General features: G+C 43.2%; 1 protein-coding gene across 1 annotated transcript in view; it reads right to left on the bottom strand.

The window, feature by feature from the left end:
- Nucleotides 1-201: 201 nt before the first annotated feature.
- LOC119433830 (protein AATF) overlaps nt 202-16,417 on the bottom strand; it is a 41,760-nt gene continuing 25,544 nt past the window's right edge. The window contains exons 9-13 of the mRNA XM_049658357.1: nt 11,341-11,433; nt 11,146-11,276; nt 5,394-5,474; nt 1,138-1,209; nt 202-280 (exon numbers count right to left, since the gene is read on the bottom strand). Coding sequence (XP_049514314.1) covers nt 232-280; nt 1,138-1,209; nt 5,394-5,474; nt 11,146-11,276; nt 11,341-11,433 — 426 coding nt within the window. The 3' untranslated portion in view covers nt 202-231. The remainder of the gene's footprint in view (nt 281-1,137; nt 1,210-5,393; nt 5,475-11,145; nt 11,277-11,340; nt 11,434-16,417) is intronic.

Consider the following 16,417-nt stretch of genomic DNA (forward strand, 5'->3'; position numbering starts at 1 on the left):
ATGACTATGCACTCATGTCGACTCGTGATAATACTATGACATGAGTGACACTATGACAATCCATAGTGATAAATTTGTACAGGTACCTAAAACTGATGCATGGTATGACATCACAAGCAAGCACTATTTTATCTTAAAACGAAGATAACTGTCATACATTAAGTGCAAAAGACCCAACATACAGCCCAAAAACAACTGTGCAAACTTTTTTTCTTTATTTCTAGAGGCCCTTCATCCAGCATACTTTTTTTGTCCAAACAAGCTTGCGAACAGCTCCGTCCTGAAAGGGTAAGCATAACAGTAGTCAGTGTTCAACCAGTGCAGTGATTGTAGCCATGCAAAAGCATATAATGAAGCTCAGCATTGCTTATTCATCAAAGCAGTTTTCTTTACTCAGCAAAGCCTGCCATTGTAGTTTGGCTGCATCACTTCCTATACGGAATACTCAGCAAATTTGTAAACAGTAACATCCTTTTGGTGAATTCTAGATTAATAAAAGAATGCATGTAAATTGGTGGCTAAAGATTAAAGTCGATGCTTTGGCTGACAGTGGCTGTAGTAATGCAGACAGATATATTTAGCAAGGGGATCAGGTGGAGCGATTGGAAGCATGTGTTTCCTTTTCACTTCTATATGGGTGAAAGCCTATAGTAATGCAGTCATTGATGTGCTGAGACAACAGTCTACAAAACATGCATGCGACCATGTCTTGATCTAAGTTCAAAGGTTCACGAAAACAACATACTTTAGAGCATGATACACTAATTGGATCGACACTCTACACCTCTGCACTTTTAGATTCTCAAAAATTTCTGCTTACTGAAATGTAAGTTTGTGACATAAGTCTCTGCTCATCATCATTTTAGTTAGTATTATTATGTCCAAGTATTTCATATTTGTAAATAGACGTAAGCTTATGCACAGATAAAGAATACTTATGGTCAAGCAAGATAACTGCTACAATGGCATTGCAGCCTCATACAGTGATGCTGCCTATAATAAACTTTACCTTATTTACGTGAAACATTCCATCCTCATTTTGTTCTGGCATTAACAGCTACTAATGCAGTATATTCTTCCTTCTTTATCAGAAAATAGGCTATGACGGCTCTGCAGAAAGCAGTTTGAATTTCTTACTTGGCCTCTTCGGAGTATGTTGATCTGTCCAGCGGTGCCATGAAGTTTACCAGCTTTGGAATGATGTCATACCTGGATGTGTGCAAATAGAGAGAATAGAAACATTAAAGTAAAACAGCATCTCAATGCTTAAAGAGGCAGCCCAATGCAGAAAAACTTATGCACCATAACCCGCTCTAGAAAGTCAGTAGACCTCAGCAATCTCTCCGGTTCTGAACACACTACTGCAGCAATGGGTCCTCACAGTGGACACAGCCACCTTCTCAAGAACACCGTCTGCTTTGAGATGCATATGTTGTCTACGTTGACTGCAGTACTACAGTCTGCTGTAGCCTCCAAAATAAAGTGGCCAACCGATAATTTGGACACCAACAATTTGCACATGCCCAATTACTTGGACAGCTTCGCAGCCTCGCCACTGGTCCCATAGACTTAATGCATAAAGATATTAACTGAAATTTTGGACACCTTACAGTGTGCCATTTGGTCGTTCGGACTCCGCCTGCATAACCGCATGGCCAGAGTCTGTCAGAAAGAGAAATATTTTTGTTTTGATACCCCCGTCACCAGTTCCATGGTTACCGGCATGGTCATCGGCTCTGCTGCCGGTGGATTGTAAAAATCAAAACTAGCAAAGCCTAGTCAATCTAGTAGCCACCGGTTGTGTGCAAAAAACAGGGCAAGCCAAGCTGCTAAGTATTGAAGGCCAGCAGTGCGAGTCCCACGTGTCCAGCATTTGTTTATCCTTGTTTTAAATAGTATCACAGTCCAGGGCAACTTCCTCGATTGCTATAATTATGAAATTTCGTTGGTTAGTATCATAAAGCAGCTTCAAGTGGCCCAGCTTCATCCTCGATGTCTGTGCCAAAAAGAGCAGCTATCAAGTGAGGAGAGTGCCAGATGATAACTTGCGATGAAACGTGATCATTCAGCTATTGCAGCGCGGTCGACTTCTATTACATTGTTAAGGGACAGAGATTCAGTGCATGCATTGACTGTACTTTTGTCTAGTATCTACAATACAGCCTGAAAATGGTCAAAACATGGACTGACCAGAACGCAGGCAATTGTATGTGCACGCAGCAATGCGTTGACAAACTTTTTTCTGGCCACATCTGGAATAAAGTCACTTATTCTCTAGTGAATCCAATAGTATTCCATACCCCTGATTGTTTATTCTTTTCAGTAGTTCCTGTCAAGTCCGAATTATAGGTCGGCAACTGTACATGCACAGATGCCACCACTCACACAGCGTGCGCACGGCAGCCAAAACCCCACCCAAATTACCAAGTGCTAATGATGTACGCTAGCTCAGTACAGGCTCCATACTGCCCATTGCTACAGGGGCAGTAGTTCGATACCCAGTGGTGGCAGTGGGTTAAAAAGTTTACCTTTCCTTCACCATGTGGCGAGGGTGAAAACGAGGACGAAGGAGGTGACCGACGACGACACAGTGTAACAGAAAGAGTGGGCAGGCACAGCAAACCCTGTTTCAAGCTTCTCAATGCTGTCCCAGTCACACTAAAGAAAAATATTGCGAGTGAACCAATCTCATGATGAATGTTGACGTTAATGTGATTAGCAGTGACGCCATGTAGCGATACACCCTATAGCCACCGTAGAGGCATGTTATGTATGAGGCGTGTATGCAGCCGGGCCCCTCTCTCACGCTTCCCTCTGGAAACGCTGCATCATTCAGCAGCGCCACTGCAAAGTACGCGGGTGGCGCTTGTGTGAATACAAATTCACGCAAGATTATATGATTATATATGATGAACGTTTGATTCCACACAGCACCAGTGAAGTTTTAAATGGCTTTTTTGCTATCGAAGAGCGGGACATACTATGTGGCACATAGTCACCCTTGTTCGCGTCAGAGGTTCATTGAGGAAACATGCCCAGTGGCGCACAGCAGTGACCTAAGTTGACATCAAAGAGGGTCAGTGAAGAATACTCAATGGCATATACCCGGTGACCAAAGTTGGTATGGCAGTTAGTAGGTAGGTAGGTAGATATACTAGACAGACAGACACACAGCCCCTGGAAAGTGCGCAAAGTGCCCTAAGAATACTAACCATATTAAAAAATCAATTTTGCAGATCCCATACACTGTGCGAATTGATGTTATGCAAAACACTGTCCTGGTAGCTGGCTATCAGCATCATTTGGGGCTTCTGCAAAGCATCACCAGGTGGACCAACGTGTTCGTGCAAGGCGAGCAGTTATGTGTGATGCAAGCGTGTGCATGACGACAGCAGCAAAATGATGACAGCAATGGCATAATTTCGACTCCGGCCATTCGACACGAGCTTACAACCTGCCAATTGTTGGGTTCTACATAGGCACTCAACAAGCGTAAATGAGAGGAACACAGATTGCGATATCGTCTGTGAGTAAGTGTTATACAATTGTATGTACCTACGTCTACGCCATGTGAGGTATGTTACAACGGCAATTGCATTTGTACATCGGCGAGGAACCGTTGCAACCTGTTCTATTACAACCTGGGCGGTTCCCAGAGGCAGTACAATGTTGCACAGCTTTCACGTAGCGTTAGCTGCTACGATGGAAGTACTGGGGAATTTGGCTCGATTGCGAAGGCGGGTGCAGTCTAACATGGCATGTCAAGCACTAACAGTCATGACAGAAGAATGTGAGAAAGTGGCACATGCCAAACGTCTCAATAAGCTGATTGGTTTCGGCACAAGAGAAGCAGGTGTGCGATTATAGCCTGATAGTTACAGCACCATGCTGCTGTGCTGAAGGCTTCATTCCCACCATCGGCCATGCATTTCTTGGCGAACATTTGCTACTTTGACAGTATCTATCTATCTATCTATCTATCTATCTATCTATCTATCTATCTATCTATCTATCTATCTATCTATCTAGCCGCCCACGAATTTGTGCTCTCATGGTCGTTTCGTTAACTTGGTATGTACCAAAATTGGTATAGTATGACAGGAGTGTATGACGAACATAAGTGATAGGTCATGACATAAATGTCATGGCTTGCATGTCATGTAGGTCATGACAATGACCCAGCGAAAAAAGATTAACACTCAAAAATCACTGAAATGGGTTCGGACGTGGGTACTAAGTGAAGTAAACACTACAGAATGCTGGTAGAAGTCATAGCCATGAGCATGACTCAGCAAAAATGACAATGACTCAGAGAAAAAAAATTAACACTCAAAAATCACTGGAATGGGTTTGGACGTGGACACTAAGTGAAGGAAACACTCAATGATGATGGTAGAAATCATAGCCATGAGCATGACTCAGCAAAAATGACAATGACTCAGCGAAAAAAGATTAACACTCAAAAGCCATTGAAATGGGTTCTGACGAGGGTACTAAGTGAAGGAAACACTAAAGCATGATGGTAGAAGTCATAGTCATGAGCCTGATTCAGTAAAATGACAATGACTCAGCAAAAAAACATTAACACTCAAAAATCACTAGAATTGGTTCAGACGTGGGCACTAAGTGAAGAAACACTAAAGGATGATGGTAGAACTCATAGTTATGAGGATGACTCAGCAAAAATGACCATGACTCAGCGAAAAAATATTAACACTCAAAAACCACTGGAATGGGTTCGGATGGGGTACTAGGTGAAGGAAAAGGCTAAGGTTGTTGGTCGAAGTCATAGTCATGACCGTGACTCAGCAAAAAATGACAATGACTCAGCAAAAAAAGATTGACACTCAAAAACCACTGAAGTGGGTTCGGACGTCGGTACTAAGTGAAAGAAACACTAAAGAATGGTGGTAGAAGTCATAGTCACGAGTATGACTAAGGCTTTCGCCCTAAGGTCTCTTAGGTGTGGCTAAAAGGACTCTTGAGGACTCATGACATGAATGTCATGACATGCATGTCATATAGTTCATGAAAGAGCCGCCTACGTCTTGGTGCTCTCATGGTCGTTTCATTAACTTGGTAGGCTCCCCTAACATCGATTCCCACAGGGCGTGGGATCTGCAGGCTTTTTTATTGAGGAGGTCTAAAACGAGATGAGACAGGAACCTACCTACCTACCACTAAGCGCCTGGCATAACAGACCACTGTTATGCCAGAAATACTACAGAAAGTTGGTTTACAATCCCGGGTGGGCACAGTACAAGCGATGGAGTCAAAGGAAGTGACAGAGGAAGCGCAGTGTTGTGCTTGTGATCTCATCCCCTTTGCACCCGTCTCTTGCATTATGCCCAATCATGACAGTCACAAAAGGTACAGCTTGCAAAATTGCTCACCGAATCTTGCGACCCTTGCTGGCCCGTGTGTCCACTTTCCGCTTCACCTTCTTCCGGAGCTTCTGGATCTCCAACCACTGTCTGTGCCACCAAAGTTATCAGCCATCAGTGCAAGTTATCACACTTTTAAACACAAAGCATGCATGTGCCCATCAAACTATTGTCTGTGACAGATAAAAAGATGCTGCAGCAAACACCCCTCAAAGTGTGTTTGTACAAATACACTAGTTGATCTTCATGGTTTATTCAATGTGTATTTGTGTCCCGAGTTTCAAACACAGGCGGGCACACAGGTGGGCGAGGGGGGGGGGGGGGCACTAGGAGGTTATGGTCACCCCTGGCCAGCTAAGGGAGGTGCATATGAAACGGAATATGAAACCAAAACAAAAGCAACACTGCAGTGGATGCTACCACACGATCATATTTGCATTGTTGGGAATCACAGCCTCAGAGCAGGGGTGTAAACAGGTATTTAGGGAGGGGCAAGACTAATCAGCCCCCAAGCTATGGTATTTTTCATATCAAGCTAGGTCACAGCATGGCTAATGCAACCATTAAGACCTGATCAAAAGAAGCCTTTTATTTCACGAACACCTGAGACATCGGAGATGTCCTTTTAGGGAAACATTGGAGAAAAGTCTGGTTTGATATGGGAGGGGAGCATGCCTATGGTCTCAAAAACCAACAAATCATCAATGCTCACTATGTCGCCTCATTGAATGTTTCCTAACGAGGGCATGCAATGCAGCATGTTGCTGGGAGATCACAGCATTTTTAAGAGACCGTGTCCACGATTGACACAAGTATGTGTCATGGAAGTGTCAACTAAGTCGAAGGTTGATGTAACGAACACAGACATGTTGAATTATTAGATATAACAAAGCTATTCTACAATGTGCCTCACTGATATCAGCGTCTAGCTTATGCTTACAACAAATATTGGACATAACAAAGGCATTTCTGTGTCACACTCGTACGTGGCGTCATTTTAATGAGGTTCAACATTGCTGTGCACAAAAAAACTGCACTGTAATTCTTATTGCGATTCGAAAGCAGATTTTCGCTTACTTCAGCCTGTTTACTAAACTATGTCAATAAATATACACAGTAACAGTGGGAAGGAGTGCACTGATCCACTGAGCCGCGTATGGGAATCTGCTATATTACGAAATAAAGAGCCCAGAAATGAGTGAGGAACAGGCTTCTGTTGAAAAGAAAGCATTTGCAGAAAAGGTGACTTCGCACTTCACTTGCAAGCGCCACGCACCGCACACGACTGCAAATTTTGGTTGAGATGTTCACAGCAGCGTATGATGGTTTTTTTCACGAGGGGTGGTTCAGGACCCCTTTAAGAGGAAAAAGCACCTTTTCGTTGTGTGAGGAACCACAAGGAAAATTTCATGACAAGAGTGAGAGGAAAAAGAATGGATACCAAACATCTTTGTGGCAGGACGTTGCTTTTTTTTTTTTTTGCATTCTTGGCTAGTCACCAACTATAGACCTTCATTTTCTGCCTCAGTCGATATGGCGCACCACCTACTACAGTTCAGGGAAGCCAAGATGCGCAGGAGAACGAAATTTGATCACAGCCCAGGCATAACACCCTGAAATCCAAAGTCACCCTTTAGGACATGTATTCAGCTCAAACTACAGCATACCACTCTGCAGTGCTTACTGCTGTGTTCTGCCACCATCTGATGTAGCCAACATTTTGGCTTTGGCAGGACAATAATGTGTTTACACTGTCTGAATTTCAGTGCGAAAATTATTTTTAATATACCACTGGCGTCAGTACCATAAAAAAAAAAAAAGGTTTGTAACAGCCTCGGCATGGGACTTTTTCATTGTAGCTAATATGCTGAAAACACGTGGAAGCAGTTGCAATGTCTGTGTCAAAATTAGCCAGGCCACTTAGTGCATTACTCGAACTTATGCATGCCATAATGCCAAACAGCACTCCTTTACTAAACGCTGGAGCTGAGGGCGGCAGTTCCACAGCTGTGGACATCATTCCCTGTCCTCCACAGTGTTGAGGCTGCAGTCATGGAATGCGGGACCCCTCACTTGACCAAGAGTACAAATACTGCATAGTAGATTTAGAATCGAATATCAATCCAAATCAAGAAAGGAAAGCTGAATATCAAATCGAATATCATAAAATTCATCATGAAGTTTAATGCTTACAAACTTCGTATGCTCAGGATTCTCCTAGCATTGCATAACAAGAATGTAGCAAGCTGTCAGTAACTTATGTACGTAGGAATCAGATGCACAGGATGGCACGCTCTAATTAAAGGAAGCACCAAATTATATGCAACCACTGATTACAGCTCAGTTCTATTTGAAGGTCCGGAAAATATCTTTTTTTATCGATAGAGTGTGTGTTGAACAGACTCAAGTGCTTTTTGCTCTGTGAAGCTGCAGAAGTAGTGAAGTTATGCTGTACTAAATATCTTATGAGGTTTTCAGTTTAACTAATGACCTTGTTTTATGGCAATCTTTTATGGTGAAGTTACGTTGTACTAAACATTTTATATAACTTTCAGTTTAACAGTGGACCTCATTTTATGGCAATCTTTTATTGCATACAAAGCTTTCCTTTCCAGGTTTTTCCCAATACACAGAAAGGTTTTGCTAGCTTTCCAGGCAGGTTGGTTTAGTGGGTTATCATCGGCTCAAGAAGGTTAATCTGAGCGACATAGAAAACGCAAACTGCGCACCAAGTGACTTGATCACCGCTTCACGCAGAGCCATTATTGACACTGCGCGGTTCGATCCGCTGTCACGCCAACGGTAAAGAGCAGGGGAATTTTCATTGTCGTGTTCAGCATCGTTTGCCACCTTTCAAAGATTTCAAAATCAGGAGGGCCATGGCAACATTGCGCAAGGCACCCCCCCCCCCCCATCCCCCCTCCTCCTCTTCTCCGTGTCCATCTGCACGGACGGTTAGCGCACTATGTACTACACACATTACACTATTGCAGTCGCCATGTAAAACTAAAGCTAGTCTTGTGAGGGGTTGCTCGAAGCCATAAAAAAAGACTGACATGTGTCTTTATATGGTGTTGGGAACGAGACGCCGCCGTACGGTGTGTCGCAAAGATGGCGGCCCTGAACAACAATGGTGCCATCCAACACACTCAGGTTTGTTGGCGAAGGTGGCTGATTCGACCACAAACCGTAACTTTAGTCAATGATGCCCGAAAAGTAGCACCGATTAGACCTAACGGCCAGACTGACGGCTGCTGAAGCGACATTCGGGTTGGCGAGCATGCCTGCCAAGCTCGTCTGTGCACTTAAACTCGTGTGTTGACAGAAAACTCCCAACTGCGTGAATATGTGTGTGTGAACACTGAACATGGCGTATCCGATACGATCTGTGTGTGTTTTGGCGGGTAACTGGTCCAATCTTCGCACATGCTTTCATGCTGCTTTTGCCACCGTTTACTCTTTCCGCATAGCATTATTCTTTCGATTCGTCCTACTGGCCAACAAACCTCGTACCGGCTACACACGTCGTGACAAGGCCACACCCATTAAGGCTCTGAGCACTCTGGGTATTCCACTGAACATAGCAAATATTCGAAAAAACGAATTAGTAGATAATCGATTCAGGAATTTATTTATTCAAACAGCAACTATTCTCTTTGATTTGGTGACATTCAAGTGCACGTACACCTCTAACATTGACACAAGGAGCAGGCCAGGGCACCTTAATAAAATGACACGCCACCTTTTCTGTGCCCTGAATATAGACCTCTGCCTGTTTGTAAACAGCGTGACGTCACTGTGAGTGACCCTCCCATCTGCCATGCCATCGAAGTGGGCACTGGTTCACATTCACGCACCCTGTTCTCTCTGCATAAGAGCGCTGCTTGTGTATCAACTGCCGCGATCGCAATTCCGGCATATTGCTGTTTTTTGAAGTGACAGCATCTACGAACTTCAATGTAGCTTTGTAGCACAACTTGAATGTAGCAATGTAGCACAACAATGTAGCGTTGTTGCTGAGTGCATGGTTCCCTTAAATCAGCATGTAGTGATTTCGTACGAATGTGCCTCTCCTGTAGATGAAACCGCCACAAAAATGTATTACTCTTGAAAGCAAACATTTTATCACAGAAGATGCACATTTTCATGGTGCTGAAATGATAATTTATATTGCACTGTCCTGAAGGTACTAATTTGTACCCCATTTACACTGTAGTATTACACGATATACAAGATGAACTTCTATTTTGTCTACAATTATCAGCCATGCCCATCACAGCAGCTTAGTGGAGGCGCAGCCAGTGGCGGCTAAATTGACATGAGCGAGGAATGCAAAAATACTTGTTACCAGGCTTTAGGAGCACGGTAAGAATCCCCAGGTGGTTAAAATTAATCCGGAGCCTTTCCTTACAGTGTCCCTCATAAGCAATTGTGCAACTTAGGTATGTTAAACACCATAATATAATTTTAATTATTAGTCATGGTCATGTGATGTACAAAGCAAAAGCGTACATAAATACATAATTCGTTGAGCGATAACTTCACTGTGCCTGATGCCTCCAAAGTGTCAGCTGCTTCCCTTTGCTACTCTCAACTTTATAAGACCCCGCTTTTGCATGTTGATGCACATCATCACAGCATCAAGTTCGCGCTGTAAAAGTAAGTATAACAACAATAAAAAAGAAAGTTTCGTTTTACTTACGACTCACAAGATTTGCGTTAAAATTCTATAATTTCAGTGGTTTGCTTCAGCACATTCCTCGCGTTGAAATGTATACACGCAGCTTCGGCAGTGGTCAAAACATGCTAGGAGCTCACATATAATTATGCCTTTCAGTCGATAAATTGTGCTCAAACGAAGGTATTTGCAGATGGTACACCGCAGATAGCACAGAGATACATGTGCTCACTAGTCATCGCGTCTCATTCATTCTCACCTGTTCAAGAATTACAGGTCCTGAAGTTCTATCGGCGCCTGACCACCACGACTGGCCTTATTACACTGCAACATGTGTCCACAGTATGCATGCACGCACGCACACGCGCACGCACACACACACACAACACACACACACACTATGGTCCGATTCCCTATGCAAAGATGTGCGGATATCGTCGCTGTTTTTCGCCGCACAGTTTACCACACCACAACAAGCGTGGTGCACTTCTATGGCAAAGCCGATGTTCTTCAGTGTATAATCCATCAGAAACCATCACGTGGCAAGTAAAAAAAGGTGAGCGTAGCCAGATTTTCATCACGTAGTTCATGACACACAATACTGCTAATCTTGTGCGCAAGAGAATTGCCGAGACTCGCGTAAGAAAAAAAAAAAAAAGAAAACACGCGTTCATGTGGCACCCGCCTACACCATGCAAGTGCACCACACGGAAAGCTGGCGGCGGCTGTGTTCTGCCAACCAGGATCACAGCATGTGCGCCAGGAGAGGTCTATTGCTCAGCATATGTTTAGAGCAGAGCACCTGCGGAGCGATGCATGGAACCATGTAAACCTCTATGAAACATTCCAAGGGCCTTTGCCATGTGTGATCAAGCTGTACAACGGGCGCATGACATCAGACGATTGGCAAAAAAGGTGCAGCGTTCATATGAAAACAGTAGGCTCCTGGTGCACAAAGAAGTCCCTAGCCCATCTGCCTGGTTGTCAGGCACAGGTTTGCCAAAAATTTAATACTGTGTGGATGCACATGCTTCACACCGTTGCTGTCATAATATGTTTGCACAGAACTAGAACAAAGGTTACCTGCTGAGGGCAACAGGGTTGTCAATGTTGGAGGTCTTCCGCTCGATGATTTCACGAAGGAGGTGATGGTAGAAGTCGTCATCGTCAAATATCTCTTCATCTGGTTCTCCCATGCCAGACTTCTGCTCCTGCTGAAAGCAGTTTATAAAGCAACTCATTTCTGTTGCATTACAATAACTGCTGCCTGCCTCTTACCTCATCATTTGTCGCCTCCCCAGCACCAAGAATTTTGTAAGATGACCGTCTGGTCTGGGTCCTACGAAGCAGCCGTTCTTCGTCCATCAGAATCTGGAGTTGATTGGAAGTGGGTCAGAGAAACCTGCCTACCACTACTCATGACGAGCTCAAAGCACATTTATGTGCGGCAGTTTGCAGCAAAACAAACTTTATGCAATAAAAAAAAATTATGAGTTATCATTAAAAAAATGACATTATGACAGAATCTATTAAAAAAAGAATCTGCCTCCATTCCCTGTGAAAGTGGATGAACGGCGAAGCTGTTGCCGACGTTAGACAAGCGCAACCAACGTTACACAAGCACCACCACTAGCGACGTACGTCCCGTGCACATACATATACAGAAGTGCAGCCTACATCTTCATTATTCTAGGCCCTCTGCCAAGTGCAAGTGCCTTATTGAACTAAATGAATGTTTGAAAGGTAATTGTGTCAAAAAATGTGTTATGTATTACTCAGACACAAGCTGCAGACATGATAGCTTCGAATTGTTATTCAAATATCCGAGAAAACATAAACCTCTTAAGCGGGAACTTAAAGATAAATCCCTTTTCTCACTGCCATTTGAGGTCTATCTGAATGGCCAGGGTCGCTAGGTGGCGGTACCGTTTTTTGGACAGTGCTTGCCGCAATGTTGATCACGGTCACAGCAGGTGCTGTGTGATGCAACGGACAGAGTACCCACGCATCAAGGACAGGTACATTGTGTGTACACGTTCATCACGGGCGCATGCACACGTGAGAAAGTGCAGCATACATCATCATTCTTGTAGGCACTCCACCTGGCGCAAGTCCACTATTGCACCTGCAATAGTGCACTTGCAATAGTGCAAAGCACAAGTGCACCTGGCGCAAGTGCATTATTGAACTAATTCAATTTCTCAAAGTGAAATGCGTCACAAAATTCGTAAAGTACGACTTGCACACAACCTGCAGACATGATAGCATCGGATTGTATTTCGAATATACGAGAAAACATCATTCTGTTATGCGGAAACTCAAACACACAGCACTTTTCCAGCTACCGTTTGTTTTTGACTGAGCACAGAGCGAAAAATCCCGACCAGGTAGAGGCTAACAGCTTCGCTGTAAAAAATAAAGAAAGGTTCGCATAGTGCTTTGGAAATCGGCATGAAGCATGAGAAAGACTGTTTATCAACACGCAGCAAAGAGACTGAGTATTATAAACCAGAGGAAATACAGTGATGTTCCCGAAAGTAACTTAGAGCACTTGAGAAATGCATCAAATGCCTTGCATAGGACATTGCATCATTACAGTAAAAACCTCGTTAATTCAAATTTCATTGGACTGAAAAATAATGTCCCAATTAAAAAGAATGTCCAATTATTGAGGTTATCAAAGAGAACAATAAACAAATGCTTACTACATTAACACACTTTTGTTTACTGAATGAAACAGCAAATCTTGCGGAGGAAGCTCGACATCTTGTGAGTGATTAGCACTCAGAACGGTGAAGGCCTCGAGACTTCCTTCGCAGTACCGCCACGGTGCAGGTCCCGTGTTTTTATTCGACACATTCTTTTTCCTATCGCGCACACATCCAGATAATTTTTTCACCAGTAAGCTGGTTAGCAATAGATTGTCCATTGATCGCGATGTAGCCAGCAGGTGCAATCGCTCTTCCTACTCAACAGCTTCCACCATGTTTGTGACAATGCGCGCACGTTGCACTTTGAAATGAAACTACTGCTCCCTGTAACGGCTGCGGACGAAGCCGGGGTCGTATCGATGCAATCAAGAATGGGAACTACAGAGTGAAAGGCGCCCTAAACGACTTTTTATTGACGTGGAGAAAGGCATTTTAAAGTGAGGACAGGCTATTTCAGAAACACTTTGGTGCAAAAAGTACTTCAATGCGTTCAGCAGAAGCGGGGTTATTGGCAATCAAACACGGCCTCTGCTTTGCTCCTGTTCCTTCTTTAATGCCTTGCACTGCGAAGGCTACGGCGGAGTGGGGCGGGGCTACATTGCTCCACCTTTGAAATGTCACTATGGTGCACAGTTGAAGTTTCCTTTTGGATTTTAACGTAGACCCTAAATGTAAGCCAAATGCGGTTGTCCTCAGCGAGCCACAGTGCACTTAGCCAGTGGACTCATGGTGGCACCCCGCAGCGGCCGGGGTGCAGCCGACCGCAGTGACCAATAGTAGCCGTGGATGGAATCTGCTTTATTAGGAAATAAAGTGTCCAGTAAAAAGTCAGGATCATGGCTGCCGTTGAGAAAGGTGACTTCGCACTCCACTTGCAAGCTCCATGCACCGTGTGCGACAGCAAAACTTGGCTGTGATGTCAACAGCAGCCTATGCTACCCGCAAACTATGTTATTTCATCAAGCCCGAGGGGTGGTTCAGGGCTCCTTTAAGGCAAGTGGCGAACACGCACTGTCATAACAAAAATAAACAACTTTTTACTCCAACTGCTGAAGACTAAACTGCGGTCGTTATCAAAGAGATCACGAACTGATGGTTACTACGAAGTTTTGAAGGCATGCGGCCAATACGCACCAAGTCAACACGGTACTGTGTGCCATAACCACTGCAGACAAAACCGTGGTCACTGCAATGTGATCACGGATGGCGACTACACAGCTCTGAATGCAAGCAGCTAATACAGTGTCACGCGCGTCGGCAAACACAAAAATAAGGGTTATTAAATAGGGTTGCCAACCATCCCGAATTTAATGGGACAGTCCGACTATTCGGTAAATGTCCAAAGTCCCGACTTGACCGAGTAGGGACGGCAAATGTCCTGACTTGTTCTTTTTTCTGCTGAATAACGATTGCTAAACTTGGTTTCCTATTTACATATAATGCCTGAAAGCTTGGTTGCACATTCTTTTGTTTTCCATTGTGTTGTCATTAAAGGGTGCCTGTAATGTCTTTTGTTGTAGGCCTAAACCTAAAGAGCATCTCTCAAGCAATGCTTTCTCGCAGGAGTTTTGTATGAGCGTGCTATAATAAAATAGGTGCGAGTAGCTAAACATTACCGTCCTCTCAAGTCGTGGCATTCCCCCTCAACATTTACACCGGGCGGAACATGGGGTGACCATCACTATGTTTCACTTCCTCCACGCAGTGACGCAAGTGTTGTCTATTTCCGGCTGGTTTGAACTGAGTGTTTTCTCACGTTTCTTTCCTACGAAGTTTTTCTCGTTAGGCCTGGGCTACAAGGAGCGTGCGTACCCACACGACGAACTTCACACAGCGGATGGAAACGCAGCGGCACGATATCAAGAGAATCACATCACTTTATTTCAGGGCATTTCCTGCAGAGACAGAGACTAAAGACTGAAACAGCCTGACAGGGCCCCTGCCCCCGTTCAGTTCATACAGCATTTACTTGTACAATATTGTACACAATAAAAGGTGCACATTATATGAAAATTGCAGCTGCACTCAATTTACAGCCAAAGAATGGAAAAAAAAGTGACTTCTAATACATCAGATAACAAGTATGAGATGCATACATATGCACACAGACCACGCAGATAGATATACATATACAAAATGGTCACACAGGATTCATGTGCTAGATAGCTAGTAGGCCTTTTTATCGTGTTACAGATATGTAGAGAATGATTATGCACCAGTACACTGTGCATACAAAACAGAAAAGATGAAAAAATCAGAAATGCTATGAATAAAGTGGAAACTAATGTAAAACAGTCTACAATACATGTGCTGTTGTGACAAGAAACTTTTTGTTTCTGTCCAATTTATTATGTCTTTCTGTTTATTTAGAATCTGTATAGCTTGATATGTTAACGACTGTTGCCCGTAATTTGTCCTAATCTTCGGAAGCCTCCTCCTATGCTGCCTAAACCCGCACTGATGTTCAACTACCATATCAATGTCTTTGTATATGTTTGTGGCGTGTATATGCTGCACTAATTTATAAAGATAAGCTTGATTGGCCATAAGCATGTTGTGTTTCACAAATAACTCCCTGGTACGTAAGTCACGGATATTTCCTGCATAATTTTCAAAAATACGTGGCACGTGCTTTTGTAGTACCGTTAATCTATTATAGTCGCACTGAGTGTTGGTACCCCATATTAGCAAACAAGAGGCAATCTCAGAATAAACTGGAGTGTAATAAAGAGTTTTTTTAAGCCGCAGAGGTATTAATGTAGAAATCAAATGCATACTATTGATCGAGCTATATCGACTACCAAATGGTCCACATGACATGACCATGCCAAAGACTCTTGGAACCAAACGCCTAGGAATTTTTTCGCAGTTGTTTGCGTTTATTTGGAGGAGAAAACATGATGTATTTGGTTTTAGAGGCATTTATTTGTAGACAAATATCATTTAGCCATTCGGATAGGTTTTGTAGATAATGATTAGTCTTTTCTTGAAGTTCACGTTTCGTCCGTGAAGTAAAAAACATGTTAGTATCGTTCGCAAACATTACTAGTATATCAAGGGTGTTGTCAATCTGAGTTATGTCATTGATGTATAACAAAAACAGGGTAGAACCTAATACTGATCCTTGGGGTACTCCATTTGTTACATTTAACGATGTAGAGGAATAAGTATTAACATCTGTAAATTGGAACCGTTTCTCAAGATAGCTGGTTATTAATTTAAATGACATGGCACGTACTCCATAACATTGCAGTTTTAGAAGTAGTATACTATGATTAACCGAATCAAATGCTTTGTGCAAATATAGAAAGAGCCCTAAAGTAGTATAATCCTTATTTTCAATACCTTGAAGGATTTTCTCCTTTGCACGAAGTAGCGCTTGTTCAGTTGACTTGCGTTTTTGAAATCCAAATTATGAACTAGACATGATATTATATTTCTCTAAGAACTTTGTTATGCGATCATTAATTGCCCACTCGAAGACTTTTGATAAAACAGGTAATACCGATATTGGCCGATAATTTGTAAGGGTGTTTTTGTCTCCGGATTGGCGTATCGGAACAACCCTTGCTATTTTCAGTTGGTCAGGGAAGATACCAGTGTCGAACATTAAGTTAATAATATGAGCGAAAACTTTTTTTAGT

Source organism: Dermacentor silvarum, chromosome 11, assembly GCF_013339745.2.
Source record: "Dermacentor silvarum isolate Dsil-2018 chromosome 11, BIME_Dsil_1.4, whole genome shotgun sequence".
Lineage (NCBI taxonomy): Eukaryota > Metazoa > Arthropoda > Arachnida > Ixodida > Ixodidae > Dermacentor > Dermacentor silvarum.